This window comes from Caretta caretta, chromosome 2 (assembly GCF_965140235.1).
Source record: "Caretta caretta isolate rCarCar2 chromosome 2, rCarCar1.hap1, whole genome shotgun sequence".
Taxonomy (NCBI): domain Eukaryota; kingdom Metazoa; phylum Chordata; order Testudines; family Cheloniidae; genus Caretta; species Caretta caretta.
The window spans coordinates 270,756,480-270,776,257 of NC_134207.1; the positions used below are offsets into that span (position 1 = coordinate 270,756,480).

At 54.4% G+C, this 19,778-nt stretch overlaps 1 protein-coding gene across 5 annotated transcripts in view; it reads left to right on the forward strand.

Moving 5' to 3' along the window:
- ASIC3 (acid sensing ion channel subunit 3) overlaps positions 1 to 19,778 on the forward strand; it is a 41,652-nt gene that overhangs the window by 11,953 nt on the left and 9,921 nt on the right. For all 5 annotated transcript variants that reach the window (XM_048842065.2, XM_048842066.2, XM_048842068.2 and 2 more), the window contains exons 2-3: positions 2,967 to 3,117; positions 4,458 to 4,585. In XM_048842065.2, coding sequence (XP_048698022.1) covers positions 2,967 to 3,117; positions 4,458 to 4,585 — 279 coding nt within the window. The remainder of the gene's footprint in view (positions 1 to 2,966; positions 3,118 to 4,457; positions 4,586 to 19,778) is intronic.

Genomic DNA, 19,778 nt, shown 5'->3' on the forward strand with positions numbered 1-19,778 from the left:
CAATAAGCCCCTTTCTCCCCACAAACACATTACTAGTACAAGCCATTGGAGCAAAGGCCAAAGCTGGGTATGTTTGCTCTGGAAAAGAGGAGATTCAGGGGGGACATGACAGCAGGCTTTGAATACTTGAAAGGCTGCCATGAAAAGGATGGAGAAAAGCTGTTCTCTCTGGAGAGCAGGACAAGAGGCCATGGGGTCAAACTCCAGCAGAGCAGATTTAGATGAAATCTCAGGAAAAACTTCCCAGCTGTAAGAGCAGTGGGACAATGGAACTGACGCCTTGGGGGGGTTGTGGAAGCTCCTTCCCTGGAGGGTTTCCCAAGGAGGCTGGAGCCGTCTGTCTGGAATGGGACAGACCCAACTGCTCCTGCAGGGTGGTGGGGGTTGGACTAGCTGACCCCGGGGTGCTACGATTCTCCCACCCTGCCATTGGGCCCGGCAGTCCATGGTGTGGGAGCACAGAGCATCCCTGACCCCTGGTGCCCAGGCACATCCAGCTCCAGCTATGGTAGCTGCAGGTCCTGGCTGAGGGGGCCGGTTCTGCGGGCCTGGCCGTCACAGGGCCCGTCAGGGGGAATTGGCTCACCAAGGACTGGGACGAGCCCAGCAACTGCACTGATGTGGACACTGGCCTCCAAGCGGGTGGGTAGCCACGTGCCCATAGCTGCTCTGCACTGGCTGAGCATGGGTCAGGGGCTGGTTTCACGAGCGCAGGCAGGAGGGGGTCACACGGTGGGGACAGGAACGTCGCTTGTGCCAGGGTCCTGCCGTGGGAATACCATCCCGGCCAGTCCCTGAAGGTCGACTCCCAGCTGGTGACAAACCCTGGCATTGTGAACGTCCCCAGTGCACAGTGGGTCGCGAGGGCCTGCGTACCAACGGAATAGTGCCCATATGCTCTTGGGGGGCAAACCCTGGGCACATGGATCCCACCCGTGGGCTGTCCTCAACGCCGACAAGGCCTCCAGACTAGCGTTACTGCGGCCGCCCTGAGGCAAACCGTGCGCCTGGCTGCTCAGACACCTCCGCCGCGCCTGCCGCAGGGTAGACCCCCAGCACCAGACCGGGCAGGCGGCTCCTGCGGTGTCTTTCCTCTGTGGGACACGGCCCCAACCTGCTCCCCACGCTCCAGAAACGAGGCTTTCGTCAGATCTCACCCCGGGGTGCATGGTGCTGGCCCCACCGGCTGTGCTTGTGGCCCTGCGCCAGCCACGCCTGGCCACGGACTGGGCTTTACCGGCTGCGCTGAGCACCACGAGGGTGCTGCGCCAGGTATTGCCCCTCCTCCTGCTGCTCAGTCCTTACCTCCGCCAGGCCCCACCGGTGGGTCAGAAAGCGCCGCCCAAGTGTCCCCCTGGCCTCGCCGAGCTCCTGACGGGCGAGGGACTGGGTAGCTGGGAGTGCGCAGACCAGAACGACTGCTCTGCACTGGCCCAGCCCCCCCAGCCCCCCCCAAACACAGCACAGCTCTGCACTGGCCCAGCCCCCCCAGCCCCCCCAGACACAGCACAGCTCTGCACATGGCCCAGCCCCCCCAGCCCCCCCCAAACACAGCACAGCTCTGCACTGGCCCAGCCCCCCCAAACACAGCACAGCTCTGCACATGGCCCAGTCCCCCCAGCCCCCCGCAGACACAGCACAGCTCTGCACATGCCCAGTCCCCCCAGCCCCCCCCAGACACAGCACAGCTCTGCACGTGGCCCAGCCCCCCCAGCCCCCCCCCCAAACACAGCACAGCTCTGCACTGGCCCAGCCCCCCAGACACAGCACAGCTCTGCACATGGCCCAGCCCCCCCAGCCCCCCCCAAACACAGCACAGCTCTGCACTGGCCCAGCCCCCCCAGACACAGCACAGCTCTGCACTGGCCCAGCCCCCCCAGACACAGCACAGCTCTGCACTGGCCCAGCCCCCCCAGCCCCCCCCAAACACAGCACAGCTCTGCACTGGCCCAGCCCCCCCAGCCCCCCCCAAACACAGCACAGCTCTGCACTGGCCCAGCCCCCCCAGACACAGCACAGCTCTGCACATGGCCCAGCCCCCCCAGCCCCCCCAGACACAGCACAGCTCTGCACATGGCCCAGCCCCCCCAGCCCCCCCCAAACACAGCACAGCTCTGCACTGGCCCAGCCCCCCCAAACACAGCACAGCTCTGCACATGGCCCAGTCCCCCCAGCCCCCCGCAGACACAGCACAGCTCTGCACATGCCCAGTCCCCCCAGCCCCCCCCAGACACAGCACAGCTCTGCACGTGGCCCAGCCCCCCCAGCCCCCCCCCCAAACACAGCACAGCTCTGCACTGGCCCAGCCCCCCAGACACAGCACAGCTCTGCACATGGCCCAGCCCCCCCAGCCCCCCCCAAACACAGCACAGCTCTGCACTGGCCCAGCCCCCCCAGACACAGCACAGCTCTGCACTGGCCCAGCCCCCCCAGCCCCCCCCAAACACAGCACAGCTCTGCACTGGCCCAGCCCCCCCAGCCCCCCCCAAACACAGCACAGCTCTGCACTGGCCCAGCCCCCCCAGACACAGCACAGCTCTGCACATGGCCCAGTCCCCCCAGCCCCCCCCAGACACAGCACAGCTCTGCACATGGCCCAGCCCCCCCCCCAAACACAGCACAGCTCTGCACATGGCCCAGCCCCGCCCCAACACAGCACAGCTCTGCACTGGCCCAGCCCCCCCAGACACAGCACAGCTCTGCACATGGCCCAGTCCCCCCAGCCCCCCCCAGACACAGCACAGCTCTGCACATGGCCCAGCCCCCCCCCCAAACACAGCACAGCTCTGCACATGGCCCAGCCCCCCCCCAACACAGCACAGCTCTGCACATGGCCCAGCCCCCCCCCCAAACACAGCACAGCTCTGCACATGGCCCAGCCCCCCCAGTGCGGCAGGTCCCGGTGCCGTGTCTCCCTGGGCTGGATTGGGGCTGACCCCTTGTGCCCGGCTCTGTCTCCCCTGCAGATCTTCACACGCCTGGGCAAGTGCTACACGTTCAATGCCGGGGCGCCGGGCACCGAGCTCCTCACCACCGTCAAGGGCGGCTCCGGCAACGGGCTGGAGCTCATGCTGAACATCCAGCAGGACGAGTACCTGCCCGTCTGGGGGGAGAGCGGTGAGGCTGGGCGCCGGGCACAGGGCTCCCCACACACCTGGGACGCCATTACTCCCCCAGACAGCAACACCTGGCATGGACAGCCCCGCCCAACCCCATCACCCCGGGACAGCGACACCCCGCCTCGCCCGGCCCTGCTCGACCCCGTCCCCGGAACAGCGACACCCGGGTCCCCCCACCCCGTCCCCGGGACAGCGACACCCCACCTCGCCCGGCCCCGCCCGACCCCATCACCCCGGGACAGTGACACCCGGGTCCCCCCACCCCGTCCCCGGGACAGCAACACCCCGCCTCGCCCGGCCCCGCCCGACTCTGTCCCCGGGACAGTGACACCCGGGTCCCCCCACCCCGTCCCCGGGACAGCGACACCCCGCCTCGCCCGGCCCCGCCCGACCCCATCCCCAGGACAGTGACACCCTGGGTCCCCCGACCCCGTCCCAGCGACACCCCCGGCTCACCCGGCCCCGCCTGACCCTGTCCCCGGGACAGCGACATCCCCGCCTTGCCCGGCCCCGCCCGACCCCGTCCTCGGGACAGTGACACCCCGGGTCCCCCGACCCCGTCCCAGCGACACCTCCGGCTCACCCGGCCCCGCCTGACCTTGTCCCCGGGACAGCGACATCCCCGCCTTGCCTGGCCCCGCCCGACCCCGTCCTCGGGACAGTGACACCCCGGGTCCCCCCCCGTCCCCGGGACAGTGACACCCCGCCTCGCCCGGCCCCGCCCAACCCCATCACCCCGGGACAACGACACCCCGCCTCGCCTGGCTCCGCCCGACCCCATCCCCAGGACAGTGACACCCCAGGTCCCCCGACCCCGTCCCAGCGACACCCCCGGCTCACCCGGCCCCGCCTGACCCTGTCCCCGGGACAGCGACATCCCCGCCTTGCCCGGCCCCGCCCAACCCTGTCCTCGGGACAGTGACACCCCGGGTCCCCCCCGTCCCCAGGACAGCGACACCCCCGCCTCGCCCGTCCCGACCCCGTCCCCGGGACAGTGACACCCCGCCTCACCTGGCCCCGCCCGACCCCGGGATAGTGACACCCCGCCTGACCCCGGGACAGCAACATCGCGCCCTGCCCAACCCTATCCCCGGGACAGCGACACCCCGGGTCGCGCAGCCCCGCCTGACCCCGTCCCCAGGACAGGAACACCCAGCATAGACAGACACCCCACCCACCCCCCCAGACAGCAACACCCCCAGCATGGACAGGTCTATCTCACCCCCCATCCTGAGGATGAAAAGCCACAAGGCAGGAATCAAGTCCAGCTAGCTCCCCCCCAGAACAGGAGCCCTCTCCCACCCCCTTTAACACCCCTATGCTCTGCTGTGTTGGCAGATGAGATCTCCTACGAAGCTGGGGTCAAGGTGCAGATCCACAGCCAGGAGGAGCCGCCCTTCATCGACCAGCTGGGTTTCGGTGTGGCGCCCGGCTTCCAGACCTTCGTGTCCTGCCAGCAGCAGAGGGTATCCGTCCTTCCATCTGTCTGTCCATCCCTGGGGCCTGCGGGCCAGCAGGGGTCCTGCCTATCACCCCAGTGCTCGTGGGGCAGGCAGCTGGGGAGGGAGGGAGCCTTGGTGATGACAGAAAGGGGGGGTCAGCGCCTCAGGGATCCCTGGGGAGGGATTGCTGGCATGAGGCTGCCCCTTCTCTACAAGGGAGGATGTCAGGAGCTGTTTCTTCCCCCAGGCCCTGGCCGTGTGGATCCCCCTGTCGAGGCAGGCTCCCCATGCACGTGTGATCGGAATCTTTGGCCACCAGTGTCTGGGGGGGGCACTTTCTGTGCCTGCGTGTCCTGGTGCCACCCACCTGGGGGCATCCAGAGGCAAAGTGACCCTGACTACTTGCCCCACTTGGTACCTGTGGCAGTGAGGTGGGACTCGCATTCCACCAGGTCCACTCTAGCACCTTGTCCTCACGCACTTGCAAATATGAAATATTTTGAGTTAGTTGGTTATGATTTGTTGGGTTTGGTTGATTGGGGATGGCTGGGGTGGGTTGGGGATGGCAGGTTGGTGAACATTAGTTGGAGTTGGTGGTTTGGTTTGGATTGGATTGGATGGAGTTGGGGTCTAGTTGGTTGGGATGGTCAGTTAGGGTTAAGTGGCTGGGGTTCAGGCGGTGTGTTGGGTTAGTAGCAGAGAGTATCTGTCCTTCCATCTGTCTGTCCATAGGTGCAGCTGGTTGGTTTTCGTAGGTTAAGTTTATTTGGTTGAGGTGGGTTGTACTGGTGGGGTTGGTTAGTAGCTGGGGTTGGCTGGGGTTAGTTGGTCGGGGTTGGTGGCTGGATTGTGTTAGTAGCTGGGGTTGGCTGGTTAGGGTTAGTAGCTGGGGTTGGTTGGGGTTAGTTGGTTGGGGACGGTGGCTGGATTGTGTTAGTAGCTGGGGTTGGCTGGTTAGGGTTAGTAGCTGGGGTTGGTTGGGGTTAGTTGGTTGGGGACGGTGGCTGGATTGTGTTAGTAGCTGGTGTTGGCTGGTTAGGGTTAGTAGCTGGGGTTGGTTGGGGTTAGTTGGTTGGGGACGGTGGCTGGATTGTGTTAGTAGCTGGGGTTGGCTGGTTAGGATTAGTTGGAGTTGGTTGGGGTTAGTTGGTTGGGGACGGTGGCTGGATTGTGTTAGTAGCTGGTGTTGGCTGGTTAGGGTTAGTAGCTGGGGTTGGTTGGGGTTAGTTGGTTGGGGACGGTGGCTGGATTGTGTTAGTAGCTGGTGTTGGCTGGTTAGGGTTAGTAGCTGGGGTTGGTTGGGGTTAGTTGGTTGGGGACGGTGGCTGGATTGTGTTAGTAGCTGGTGTTGGCTGGTTAGGATTAGTTGGGGTTGGTTGGGGTTAGTTGGTTGGGGACGGTGGCTGGATTGTGTTAGTAGCTGGGGTTGGCTGGTTAGGGTTAGTAGCTGGGGTTGGTTGGGGTTAGTTGGTTGGGGACGGTGGCTGGATTGTGTTAGTAGCTGGTGTTGGCTGGTTAGGATTAGTAGTTGGGGTTGGTTGGGGTTAGTTGGTTGGGGACGGTGGCTGGATTGTGTTAGTAGCTGGGGTTGGCTGGTTAGGATTAGTTGGGGTTCGTTGGGGTTAGTTGGTTGGGGACGGTGGCTGGATTGTGTTAGTAGCTGGTGTTGGCTGGTTAGGGTTAGTAGCTGGGGTTGGTTGGGGTTAGTTGGTTGGGGACGGTGGCTGGATTGTGTTAGTAGCTGGGGTTGGCTGGTTAGGATTAGTTGGGGTTGGTTGGGGTTAGTTGGTTGGGGACGGTGGCTGGATTGTGTTAGTAGCTGGGGTTGGCTGGTTAGGGTTAGTAGCTGGGGTTGGTTGGGGTTAGTTGGTTGGGGACGGTGGCTGGATTGTGTTAGTAGCTGGGGTTGGCTGGTTAAGAAGTGGTGGTGTCGGAAAGAAGGCTTTGGATTCTTCGACCATGGGATGGTGTTCCAAGAAGGAGTGCTAGGCAGAGACGGGCTCCACTTAACGAAGAGAGGGAAGAGCATCTTCGCGAGCAGGCTGGCTAACCTAGTGAGGAGGGCTTTAAACTAGGTTCACCGGGGGAAGGAGACCAAAGCCCTGAGGTAAGTGGGAAAGCGGGATACCGGGAGGAAGCACAGGCAGGAATGTCTGTGAGGGGAGGGCTCCTGCCTCATACTGGGAATGAGGGGCGATCAACAGGTTATCTCAAGTGCTTATATACAAATGCACAAAGCCTTGGAAACAAGCAGGGAGAACTGGAGGTCCTGGTGATGTCAAGGAACTATGACGTGATTGGAATAACAGAGACTTGGTGGGATAACTCACATGACTGGAGTACTGTCATGGATGGTTATAAACTGTTCAGGAAGGACAGGCAGGGCAGAAAAGGTGGGGGAGTTGCACTGTATGTAAGGGAGCAGTATGACTGCTCAGAGCTCCGGTACGAAACTGCAGAAAAACCTGAGTGTCTCTGGATTAAGTTTAGAAGTGTGTGCAACAAGAGTGATGTAGTGGTGGGAGTCTGCTATAGACCACCGGACCAGGGGGATGAGGTAGATGAGGCTTTCTTCCGGCAGCTCACGGAAGCTACTGGATCGCATGCCCTGATTCTCATGGGTGACTTTAATTTTCCTGATATCTTCTGGGAGAGCAATACAGCGGTGCATAGACAATCCAGGAAGTTTTTGGAAAGCGTAGGGGACAATTTCCTGGCGCAAGTGCTCGAGGAGCCAACTAGGGGGGGCGCTTTTCTTGACCTGCTGCTCACAAACCGGGTAGAATTAGTGGGGGAAGCAAAAGTGGATGGGAATCTGGGAGGCAGTGACCATGAGTTGGTTGAGTTCAGGATCCTGACACAGGGAAGAAAGGTAAGCAGCACGATACGGACCCTGGACTTCAGGAAAGCAGACTTCGACTCCCTCAGGGAACGGATGGCCAGGATCCCCTGGGGGACTAACTTGAAGGGGAAAGGAGTCCAGGAGAGCTGGCTGTATTTCAAGGAATCCCTGTTGAGGTTACAGGGACAAACCATCCCGATGAGTCGAAAGAATAGTAAATATGGCAGGCGACCAGCTTGGCTTAATGGTGAAATCTTAGCGGATCTTAAACATAAAAAAGAAGCTTACAAGAAGTGGAAGGTTGGACATATGACCAGGGAAGAGTATAAAAATATTGCTAGGGCATGTAGGAATGTTATCAGGAGGGCCAAATCGCACCTGGAGCTGCAGCTAGCCAGAGATGTCAAGAGTAACAAGAAGGGTTTCTTCAGGTATGTTGGCAACAAGAAGAAAGCCAAGGAATGTGTGGGCCCCTTACTGAATGAGGGAGGCAAACTAGTGACAGAGGATGTGGAAAAAGCTAATGTACTCAATGCTTTTTTTGCCTCTGTTTTCACTAACAAGGTCAGCTCCCAGACTGCTACGCTGGGCATCACAAAATGGGGAAGAGATGGCCAGCCCTCTGTGGAGATAGAGGTGGTTAGGGACTTTTTAGAAAAGCTGGACGTGCACAAGTCCATGGGGCCGGACGAGTTGCATCCGAGAGTGCTGAAGGAACTGGCGGCTGTGATTGCAGAGCCATTGGCCATTATCTTTGAAAACTCGTGGCGAACCGGGGAAGTCCCGGATGACTGGAAAAAGGCTAATGTAGTGCCAATCTTTAAAAAAGGGAAGAAGGAGGATCCTGGGAACTACAGGCCAGTCAGCCTCACTTCAGTCCCTGGAAAAATCATGGAGCAGGTCCTCAAAGAATCAATCCTGAAGCACTTGCATGAGAGGAAAGTGATCAGGAACAGCCAGCATGGATTCACCAAGGGAAGGTCATGCCTGACTAATCTAATCGCCTTCTATGATGAGATTACTGGTTCTGTGGATGAAGGGAAAGCAGTGGATGTATTGTTTTTTGACTTTAGCAAAGCTTTTGACACGGTCTCCCACAGTATTCTTGTCAGCAAGTTAAGGAAGTATGGGCTGGATGAATGCACTACAAGGTGGGTAGAAAGCTGGCTAGATTGTCGGGCTCAACGGGTAGTGATCAATGGCTCCATGTCTAGTTGGCAGCCGGTATCAAGTGGAGTGCCCCAAGGGTCGGTCCTGGGGCCGGTTTTGTTCAATATCTTCATAAATGATCTGGAGGATGGTGTGGATTGCACTCTCAGCAAATTTGCGGATGATACTAAACTGGGAGGAGTGGTAGATACACTGGAGCGGAGGGATAGGATACAGAAGGACCTAGACAAATTGGAGGATTGGGCCAAAAGAAATCTGATGAGGTTCAATAAGGATAAGTGCAGGGTCCTGCACTTAGGACGGAAGAACCCAATGCACAGCTACAGACTAGGGACCGAATGGCTAGGCAGCAGTTCTGCGGAAAAGGACCTAGGGGTGACAGTGGACGAGAAGCTGGATATGAGTCAGCAGTGTGCCCTTGTTGCCAAGAAGGCCAATGGCATTTTGGGATGTATAAGTAGGGGCATAGCGAGCAGATCGAGGGACGTGATCGTTCCCCTCTATTCGACATTGGTGAGGCCTCATCTGGAGTACTGTGTCCAGTTTTGGGCCCCACACTTCAAGAAGGATGTGGATAAATTGGAGAGAGTCCAGCGAAGGGCAACAAAAATGATTAGGGGTCTGGAACACATGACTTATGAGGAGAGGCTGAGGGAGCTGGGATTGTTTAGCCTGCAGAAGAGAAGAATGAGGGGGGATTTGATAGCTGTTTTCAACTACCTGAAAGGGGGTTCCAAAGAGGATGGCTCTAGACTGTTCTCAATGGTAGCAGATGACAGAACGAGGAGTAATGGTCTCAAGCTGCAGTGGGGGAGGTTTAGATTGGATATTAGGAAAAACTTTTTCACTATGAGGGTGGTGAAACACTGGAATGCGTTACCTAGGGAGGTGGTAGAATCTCCTTCCTTAGAGGTTTTTAAGGTCAGGCTTGACAAAGCCCTGGCTGGGATGATTTAACTGGGAATTGGTCCTGCTTTGAGCAGGGGGTTGGACTAGATGACCTTCTGGGGTCCCTTCCAACCCTTATATTCTATGATTCTATGATTCTATGGTTAGGGTTAGTAGCTGGGGTTGGTTGGGGTTAGTTGGTTGGGGACGGTGGCTGGATTGTGTTAGTAGCTGGGGTTGGCTGGTTAGGGTTAGTAGCTGGGGTTGGTTGGGGTTAGTTGGTTGGGGACGGTGGCTGGATTGTGTTAGTAGCTGGTGTTGGCTGGTTAGGGTTAGTAGCTGGGGTTGGTTGGGGTTAGTTGGTTGGGGACGGTGGCTGGATTGTGTTAGTAGCTGGGGTTGGCTGGTTAGGATTAGTTGGAGTTGGTTGGGGTTAGATGGTTGGGGACGGTGGCTGGATTGTGTTAGTAGCTGGTGTTGGCTGGTTAGGGTTAGTAGTTGGGGTTGGTTGGGGTTAGTTGGTTGGGGACGGTGGCTGGATTGTGTTAGTAGCTGGGGTTGGCTGGTTAGGATTAGTTGGGGTTGGTTGGGGTTAGTTGGTTGGGGACGGTGGCTGGATTGTGTTAGTAGCTGGGGTTGGCTGGTTAGAGTTAGTTGGGGTTGGTTGGGGTTAGTTGGTTGGGGACGGTGGCTGGATTGTGTTAGTAGCTGGGGTTGGCTGGTTAGGGTTAGTAGCTGGGGTTGGTTGGGGTTAGTTGGTTGGGGACGGTGGCTGGATTGTGTTAGTAGCTGGGGTTGGCTGGTTAGGATTAGTTGGGGTTGGTTGGGGTTAGTTGGTTGGGGACGGTGGCTGGATTGTGTTAGTAGCTGGGGTTGGCTGGTTAGGGTTAGTAGTTGGGGTTGGTTTGGGTTAGTTGGTTGGGGACGGTGGCTGGATTGTGTTAGTAGCTGGTGTTGGCTGGTTAGGATTAGTAGCTGGGGTTGGTTGGGGTTAGCTGGTTGGGGACGGTGGCTGGATTGTGTTAGTAGCTGGGGTTGGCTGGTTAGGGTTAGTAGTTGGGGTTGGTTTGGGTTAGTTGGTTGGGGACGGTGGCTGGATTGTGTTAGTAGCTGGGGTTGGCTGGTTAGGATTAGTTGGGGTTGGTTGGGGTTAGTTGGTTGGGGACGGTGGCTGGATTGTGTTAGTTGCTGGTGTTGGCTGGTTAGGATTAGTAGCTGGGGTTGGTTGGGGTTAGTTGGTTGGGGACGGTGGCTGGATTGTGTTAGTAGCTGGTGTTGGCTGGTTAGGGTTAGTAGCTGGGGTTGGTTGGGGTTAGTTGGTTGGGGACGGTGGCTGGATTGAGTTAGTTGGGGTTGGTTGGGGTTAGTTGGTTGGGGACGGTGGCTGGATTGTGTTAGTAGCTGGGATTGGCTGGTTAGGGTTAGTAGCTGGGGTTGGTTGGGGTTAGTTGGTTGGGGACGGTGGCTGGATTGTGTTAGTAGCTGGGGTTGGCTGGTTAGGATTAGTAGCTGGGGTTGGTTGGGGTTAGTTGGTTGGGGACGGTGGCTGGATTGTGTTAGTAGCTGGTGTTGGCTGGTTAGGGTTAGTAGCTGGGGTTGGTTGGGGTTAGTTGGTTGGGGACGGTGGCTGGATTGGGTTAGTAGCTGGGGTTGGTTGGTTAGGGTTAGTAGCTGGGGTTGGTTGGGGTTAGTTGGTTGGGGACGGTGGCTGGATTGTGTTAGTAGCTGGGGTTGGCTGGTTAGGATTAGTAGCTGGGGTTGGTTGGGGTTAGTTGGTTGGGGACGGTGGCTGGATTGTGTTAGTAGCTGGTGTTGGCTGGTTAGGGTTAGTAGCTGGGGTTGGTTGGGGTTAGTTGGTTGGGGACGGTGGCTGGATTGGGTTAGTAGCTGGGGTTGGCTGGTTAGGGTTAGTAGCTGGGGTTGGTTGGGGTTAGTTGGTTGGGGACGGTGGCTGGATTGGGTTAGTAGCTGGGGTTGGCTGGTTAGGGTTAGTAGCTGGGGTTGGTTGGGGTTAGTGGGTTGGGTTGGGTTTGTAGCGGGGGTTAGTTAGATTAGTTGTGTGGTTGGGTATGGTTGTTGCATTTGTAGCTGCGGTTTGCTGGTTAGTTGGGACTGGGGGGCTGGTTGGGGTGGGTTAAAGATGGGGACTGGTGGCTAGAATCTCTCTCCAGGCAGCTCTCAATGCTGCAGATGAAGTTGTCTCTGAATTGTGCTGGCTTTCTAATTACACAATCCGAACATATAACAACCTGGTCATCGAGCTGTCCATTAGTTGCAGTGACTGTCTGTGGGTGGGTAGGAACCCTTGAGTTGTATCCTTGTTCTGCATTCTCCGTCCGTGGAGTTTGCTCTGTTGTTTATTCTCTCGGAGGAACAAACTGTAGCTGTCGACATTTTCTGCTGAACTCTGCACTGCTGGTGTTGATCGTATACGATCCAGGCACTGAATTGTTTTTCTTTATGGCAGCTGGCATTGTCCCTCCTTTTTCTTCATCCAGTTTGACATGAACGTGGTCACCACGTTCTAGACCCAGCAGTCCTCTGAGTGAAGTTTGTTGTAAAAGTGTTCATAAGATCTTTTAGCTTTTTTATCCAATTTGGCTACTGTCTTCATGTCTGGCCTCTTTGGAGATAGGTTTCTTTCCACAGTTGGAACAGCCGTTCTGAATTGTCTTCCCATCAGGAACTGTGCTTGACTATATCCAGTAGCTGTTATTGGTGTTGATATGTAACTCAGAAGAGCAAGTGTAACCATGCGGCCTCTGACGGGACCCAACGGAGAGTGTCAATTCAGGATAAATTGCTTAGAGCAGGGCAATCACAGCCCAAGGCTGGGGGTCCTTTACTACTATGGCCCACAAAACCAGCCAAACAGAGAGGACTTCAGTCTCACCCCAAGGGCTAACCAGAAGTCACACAAGCAATTCCCTTAGACACTCCCTTTTCCCAGTGTCATCACCAGGGCCACTCGTTATGGGGACGAATGGTTGTGAAAACCAATACCCTAGTAAAAGAAAAAAGGTTCTCTCGATCCCAAAGGATCAAGCCCCAGACCCCAGTCAATACACAAGTCAGATCTTACCCACAAATCACGTTGTTGCCAATCCTTTAGAATCTAAAATCTAAAGGTTTATTCATAAAAAGAAAAAGATAGAGATGAGAGCTAGAATGGGTTCAATGGAATCAATGACATACAGTGATGGCAAAGTTCTTGGTTCAGGCTTGTAGCTGTGATGGCATAAACTGCTGGCACAAATCCAGTCTCTGGAGAACATTCCCAGCTGGGATGGGTCATTCAGTCCTTGGTTCAGAGCTTCAGTTTGTAGCAAAGTCCCTCCAGAGGTCAGAAGCAGGATTGAAGACAAGATAGAGTGGTTTCCAGGGCCTTTTATATTCTTTCTCTTGTGGGCAGAAACCCCTTTGTTCTCCTGTGCAAAATCACAGCAACAAGATGGAGTTTGGAGTCACATGGGCAAGTCACATGTCCATGCACAACTCAGTTTGCAGGCAGCAGCCATTGCCCACATGCCACCTTGAACGTTCCCAGGAAGACTTATCATGTGGATTGGAGTCTCCCAAGGTCCATTGTCAGTTAAGTGTTTCTTGTTTGGGCACTTAATCTGCAAATTCCTTTCTCAGGAAGCTGACCAAATGCTTCACTGAGGCTACTTAGAATCAAAACACATTGAGATACAAGTACATAGCCAATATTCATAACTTCAACTACAAAAATGATACACACATACAGACAGTATAATCATAACCGTCAAACTACAACCTTTCCATAAAGAAAAGGAGTACTTGTGGCACCTTAGAGACTAACCAATTTATTTGAGCATGAGCTTTCGTGAGCTACAGCTCACTTCATCAGATGTTTACCGTGGAAACTGCAGCAGACTTTATATACACACAGAAATCATGAAACAATACCTCCTCCCACCCCACTGTCCTGCTGGTAATAGCTTATCTAAAGTGATCAACAGGTGGGCCATTTCCAGCACAAATCCAGGTTTTCTCACCCTCCACCCCCCCCACACAAATTCACTCTCCTGCTGGTGCTAGCCCATCCAAAGTGACAACTCTTTACATAATCAAGTCGGGCTATTTCCTGCATAGATCAAGGTTTAACAAGAGGCTGCTCGGCAGCTCTCCAACACGAGTTTCTACAAGCCATTACCCTATGATCCCACTGAGAGTTACCAAAAGCAACTACAGCATTTGCTCAAGAAACTTCCTGAAAAAGCACAAGATCAAATCCGCACAGACACACCCCTGGAACCCCGACCTGGGATATTCTATCTACTACCCAAGATCCATAAACCTGGAAATCCTGGGCGCCCCATCATCTCAGGCATTGGCACCCTGACAGCAGGATTGTCTGGCTATGTAGACTCCCTCCTCAGGCCCTACGCTACCAGCACTCCCAGCTACCTTCGAGACACCACTGACTTCCTGAGGAAACTTCAATCCATCGGTGATCTTCCTGATAACACCATCCTGGCTACTATGGATGTAGAAGCCCTCTACACCAACATTCCACACAAAGATGGACTACAAGCCGTCAAGAACACTATCCCCGATAATGTCACGGCTAACCTGGTGGCTGAACTTTGTGACTTTGTCCTTACCCATAACTATTTCACATTTGGGGACAATGTATACCTTCAGATCAGCGGCACTGCTATGGGTACCCGCATGGCCCCACAGTATGCCAACATTTTTATGGCTGATTTAGAACAACGCTTCCTCAGCTCTCGTCCCCTAAAGCCCCTACTCTACTTGCGCTATATTGATGACATCTTCATCATCTGGACCCATGGAAAAGAAGCCCTTGAGGAATTCCACCATGATTTCAACAATTTCCATCCCACCACCAACCTCAGCCTGGTCCAGTCCACACAAGAGATCCACTTCCTGGACACTACAGTACTAATAAACAATGGCCACATAAACACCACCCTATACCGGAAACCTACTGACCGCTATTCCTACCTGCATGCCTCCAGCTTTCACCCTGACCACACCACACGATCCATCGTCTACAGCCAAGCTCTGCGATACAACCGCATTTGCTCCAACCCCTCAGACAGAGACAAACACCTACAAGATCTCTGTCAAGCTTTCTTACAACTACAATACCCACCTGCAGAAGTAAAGAAACAGATTGATAGAGCCAGAAGAGTTCCCAGAAGTTACCTACTACAGGACAGGCCTAACAAAGAAAATAACAGAACGCCACTAGCCGTCACCTTCAGCCCCCAACTAAAACCCCTCCAACGCATTATTAAGGATCTACAACCCATCCTAAAGGATGACCCAACACTCTCACAAGTCTTGGGAGACAGGCCAGTCCTTGCCTACAGACAGCCCCGCAACCTGAAGCAAATACTCACCAACAACCACATACCACACAACAGAACCACTAACCCAGGAACTTATCCTTGCAACAAAGCCCGTTGCCAATTGTGCCCACATATCTATTCAGGGGACACCATCACAGGGCCTAATAACATCAGCCACACTATCAGAGGCTCGTTCACCTGCACATCCACCAATGTGATATATGCCATCATGTGCCAGCAATGCCCCTCTGCCATGTACATTGGTCAAACTGGACAGTCTCTACGTAAAAGAATAAATGGACACAAATCAGATGTCAAGAATTATAACATTCATAAACCAGTCGGAGAACACTTCAATCTCTCTGGTCACGCAATCACTGACATGAAGGTCGCTATCTTAAAACAAAAAAACTTCAAATCCAGACTCCAGCGAGAAACTGCTGAATTGGAATTCATTTGCAAATTGGATACTATTAATTTAGGCTTAAATAGAGACTGGGAGTGGCTAAGTCATTATGCAAGGTAGCCTGTTTCCTCTTGTTTTTTCCTACCCCCCCCCCCCCCCGATGTTCTGGTTTAACTTGGATTTAAACCTGGAGAATGGTCAGTTTAGATGAGCTATTACCAGCAGAAGAGTGAGTTTGTGTGTGTATGGGGGTGGGGGGGATGTGAGAAAACCTTGATCTATGCAGGAAATAGCCCGACTTGATTATGTAAAGAGTTGTCACTTTGGATGGGCTAGCACCAGCAGGAGAGTGAATTTGTGTGGGGGGGGTGGAGGGTGAGAAAACCTGGATTTGTGCTGGAAATGGCCCACCTGTTGATCACTTTAGATAAGCTATTACCAGCAGGACAGTGGGGTGGGAGGAGGTATTGTTTCATGATTTCTGTGTGTATATAAAGTCTGCTGCAGTTTCCACGGTAAACATCTGATGAAGTGAGCTGTAGCTCACGAAAGCTCATGCTCAAATAAATTGGTTAGTCTCTAAGGTGCCACAAGTACTCCTTTTCTTTTTGCGAATACAGACTAACACGGCTGTTCCTCTGAAACCTTTCCATAGACACCCCACTTGGCCTCCTCTGTACATGACCTGGTGCAACCATAGGACCCTGGTTTCAACCATGATCTATACGGTCTCAGTTCCTGTCAATAATGTTAGAGCAAGGAATGGATCTTCAGCAGCAGGAGGATTTTTTTGGCGGTCTGTACAGCTCTCTCAGCCTCTTCATTCACTCATGGGGAATGTGGGCTGCTAGGAATATGATCAAAATAATATTTTGTTCAGAATGACTTAAATTCTGCTGTGGTGAGTTGTGGTCTGTTGTCCATCACTAGTTGTTCTGGAATACCGAAATGAGCAAAAGTGCACTTCAATTTCTCGATGACACTGCGATATGTCATGTCTTTCAAGTATATGACTTCTGTATACCTGGAAAAAGAGTCCACAACGACCAGGTAATGATGACCTCTGAATTCACATCAGTCTGCAGCTAGTCTCTTCCACGGCCTGTCTGGGCTGGGTGTTGTGTGTGTTGTGTTGGTCTGTTCATTCTGCAGTACTCACATGCAGATACTTTATTCCTTATGTCCTTGCTAATTCCCAGCCACCACGCTGACTGGCCCATTCACGGCAGTTAGTTCGTCCTCCTTGTCCTTCCTGGAGGAGGTTTAGGATTCTCCCCTCATTTTGTTTGGAATTACAATGCAAATGCCTTTAACCATGAATTCATCTGACTCGCTTAACTGTCCACACACCATAAAGTAGTCTCATCACTTCCTTATTGTCCTTTAAATACTTGACCCAGTTGCCCGAGGGTAACTTAGAACTTCCTGAAGCTGAGCATCTGTCAAGGTTGCTTTTTGTGGTAGCAATAGTCTCTTTTCTGACACTGGTCTGTGTGGGTCTACAGCATCCACGCATGCCTTTATGTCATCTTCGAGCTCACCTGTAGCTGTGTGCATGATGAGCTCCGTGAGCTGTGACAGATCTTCTGCTACTCCCAGATTTTTCCCAGGAACATACTTAACAATTGAGTTAAATCACATTAACCTTAGCAATAGACATCGGCATCTCAGCAGGGCTTGATCTGGGTTGTCAGGGTTCCCTCCCCACTCTGAACTTTAGGGTACAGGTGTGGGGACCCGCATGAAAGACCCCCTAAGCTTATTTTTACCAGCTTAGGTTAAAACTTCCCCAACACACAAATTCCACCTTGTCCTTGAACAGTAGGCTGCCACCACCAAGTGATTTAGACAAAGAATCAGGGAAAGGACCACCTGGAGTCCTATTTCCCCAAAATATTCCCCCAAACCCTTACACACTGTGACAAAGTGGGACTGTTCTTAATGTTTCCTCTGAATAGTGTGGGGGTGCCTCAGTTTCCCCTAGGCAGTTCTTAAGTATCTAGGGGGTGGGGTAAGGGTGTATGACGGTTGCAGAGCCCTAGAGGGCAGGAGTGTGCAGGGGTCTGGACACAGAGAATGGCCGACACCCTGTTTCCTGGCTACTGATAGCCTGGGCCCTTCCCCCCTGCAAGGTGAGAGCAGTCTCAGGGGCGGAGGAGTCTGCCGCTCGACCCTGGCAAAGAGGTGGTGACCTCAAGAAGGGCTGGCACACTAGGGGTTCTCCCTGGAAACCGTGGGGAGCTGAGAGCACACAGGCCTTGAGTCCACAACAACTTGGGAAGAGCGGAGCGATGGCCTGTCACCATCTCCTTAAGAAGGACATTGTAACCCTGTGCAGAAAGAGAGGGTTGAGCATTGCAAAGTTCACCAAAGCAGAGTTAATCGTGCAGCTGGAGGAAGATGACTGCGCTAAGGAACAGATTCCTGACCCCAAATGGGACTATAGCAGGATGTGGGAGCAGCTGGAGTAGTAGCCAGGCATCGCCAAGACTCCTGTCCCCGACCAGACGAGGGTGTTCAAGATTGGGTTCCCCATCAGGAACTCTTGCTCCTCTTGCTCTCTCGGACTCCGCTCCAATCCCTGTACTCGCAAAAAGAAAAGGAGTACTTGTCACACCTTAGAGACTAACAAATTTATTTGAGCATTGTGACTAAGTGGGACTGTTCTTCATGTTTCCTCTGAATAGTGTGGGGGTGCCTCAGTTTCCCCTAGGCAGTTCTTAAGTATCTAGGTGGTGGGATAAGGGTGTATGATCATTGCAGAGCCCTTGAGGGCAGGTGTGTGCAGGGGTCTGGACACAGAGAATGGCCGACACCCTGTTTCCTGGCAACTGATGGCCTGGCCCTTCCCCCCTGCAAGGTGAGAGCTAAAGGGTTGGAGAACAAAGGAATCCGGTGCCCTCCTGGCCCGGGAAAGGGACAAAGCCCAGAGAAGGAGGGGCTGGAAGGGGTTTCAGTTTGGGGCTGGCTGGGGACGAGGAGTGAAGTGCAGACGTGCTTGTTTGGCTCACTGCCCCCCAAAATGGACCCAGCTGAGGGGTCCTGTTCTCTGCACCTACAAGCTCTGTGTTAGACCATGTTCCTGTCGTCTGATAAGCCTTCTGTTTTACTGGCTGGCTGAGAGTCCTGTCTGACTGCGGAGTTGGGGGGCAGGACCCTCTGGCTTCCTCAGGACCCCGCCTGGGCGGACTCGCTGTGGGAAGCGCACGGAGGGGCAGAGGAGGCTGAATGCTCCGAGGTCAGACCCAGGAAGGTGGGAGCCGGGTGAGCTGTGTCCTGCAGACAGGCTGCTCCCAGAAAGGAGACTTCCCCAGAGTCCTGCCTGGCTTCTTAGGGAGCCGTTCCAGAGCATCGCCTGGGGACTCGGTGACAAGCTCTGGGAGGGGCTGAAGAGATTGTAAATCCCTTCTGTGAGGACTGTGATGTCAGCTCCTGAATTAGTTTGAAAGTCAATCGTCTTGCCATGAATATCCAGTTTCACATTCCAGGCAGGCTCTGTGTCATCACCAGTGACAGATCCGAGAAACAACGTCTCTTGGTTGTCTGTAATATGCGTCAACCCACTGGCTGCTTTAGTGCAGCAAACAGCTGCAAAATGTCCATAGGTCGTGCGTTTTTTACACCCTGCACCTCTGGCAGGACATTCACCATCTCTTGGGACATGATCTGTTCCGCACCTTCGGCACCTAGGCTGGCATTTGTCCCTCTTAGCCTGGGCATTCTCTCTCCTTGCCTCAGGGCTTTGATGATAATGACTTTTAACACTCAAGTGTCTGTGTAGAGTTTCTAAGCTAGTTTCAGGTTTTCCAAGGTTCTCAAGTTGTCCTAGGTTTTGGTGTCTCACCAACTCAGAACGCTTTGGTCATTGGGTAGCGGTGGCTAGGGCTAAATCTCTCTTCAGTCGTAGCTGCTGTGAAAGGTTTTTATCTGTTAACCCAATAACCAGCCTGTCTCTATTGTTTTTATGGTTTGCATTCCCAGAATCACTGTTCTCAGCCAATGTACTCAGAGCTCTTATAAAACTTTCAACATTTCCCCCTGGTTCTTGAAGTGTGGCATGTTGATAAGCTCCTGCAACCTTTGTTGTTGTTTTCCTTCTGTTGCTGTTCTTAGTTTACTCCTGACACCATGTCATGCTCCAGTATCAGGTACAGGCTGGCCACAGCACTCGCTCCTACACCCCAGGTGTGTTCATCGTAAGAGCCGTCAGTGCCCTTCCAGGCACAGCTGAAGTTCGTTTAAATAAGGTAGGTCACACACCTGGCGGCTGGGCAGTACGATACACTCCACGACAGGGTCTATGCTGGGTGAGTGCCCCTTGGGAGGGCTGAGGGGGGCCAAGGGGGGCTGGGTGAGACAGAGACTCGACGGAGTGAAAGGGTGACTGTCTCTGCAGTTCTTGGCAATGATTTCTCCATGTGAATCCCACCAGCCGCCCTGCAGCCCCTCCTTCAGCGCCCAGATTGGGAGTAGTGAGGGAGCGGAGGGATGGGGTGGGACTGTAGGATGTATGGGTGCAGCTTGGCCCCCATGGATCCTGCTGGCCAAAGAGCCTGATCTCGCGCCCAA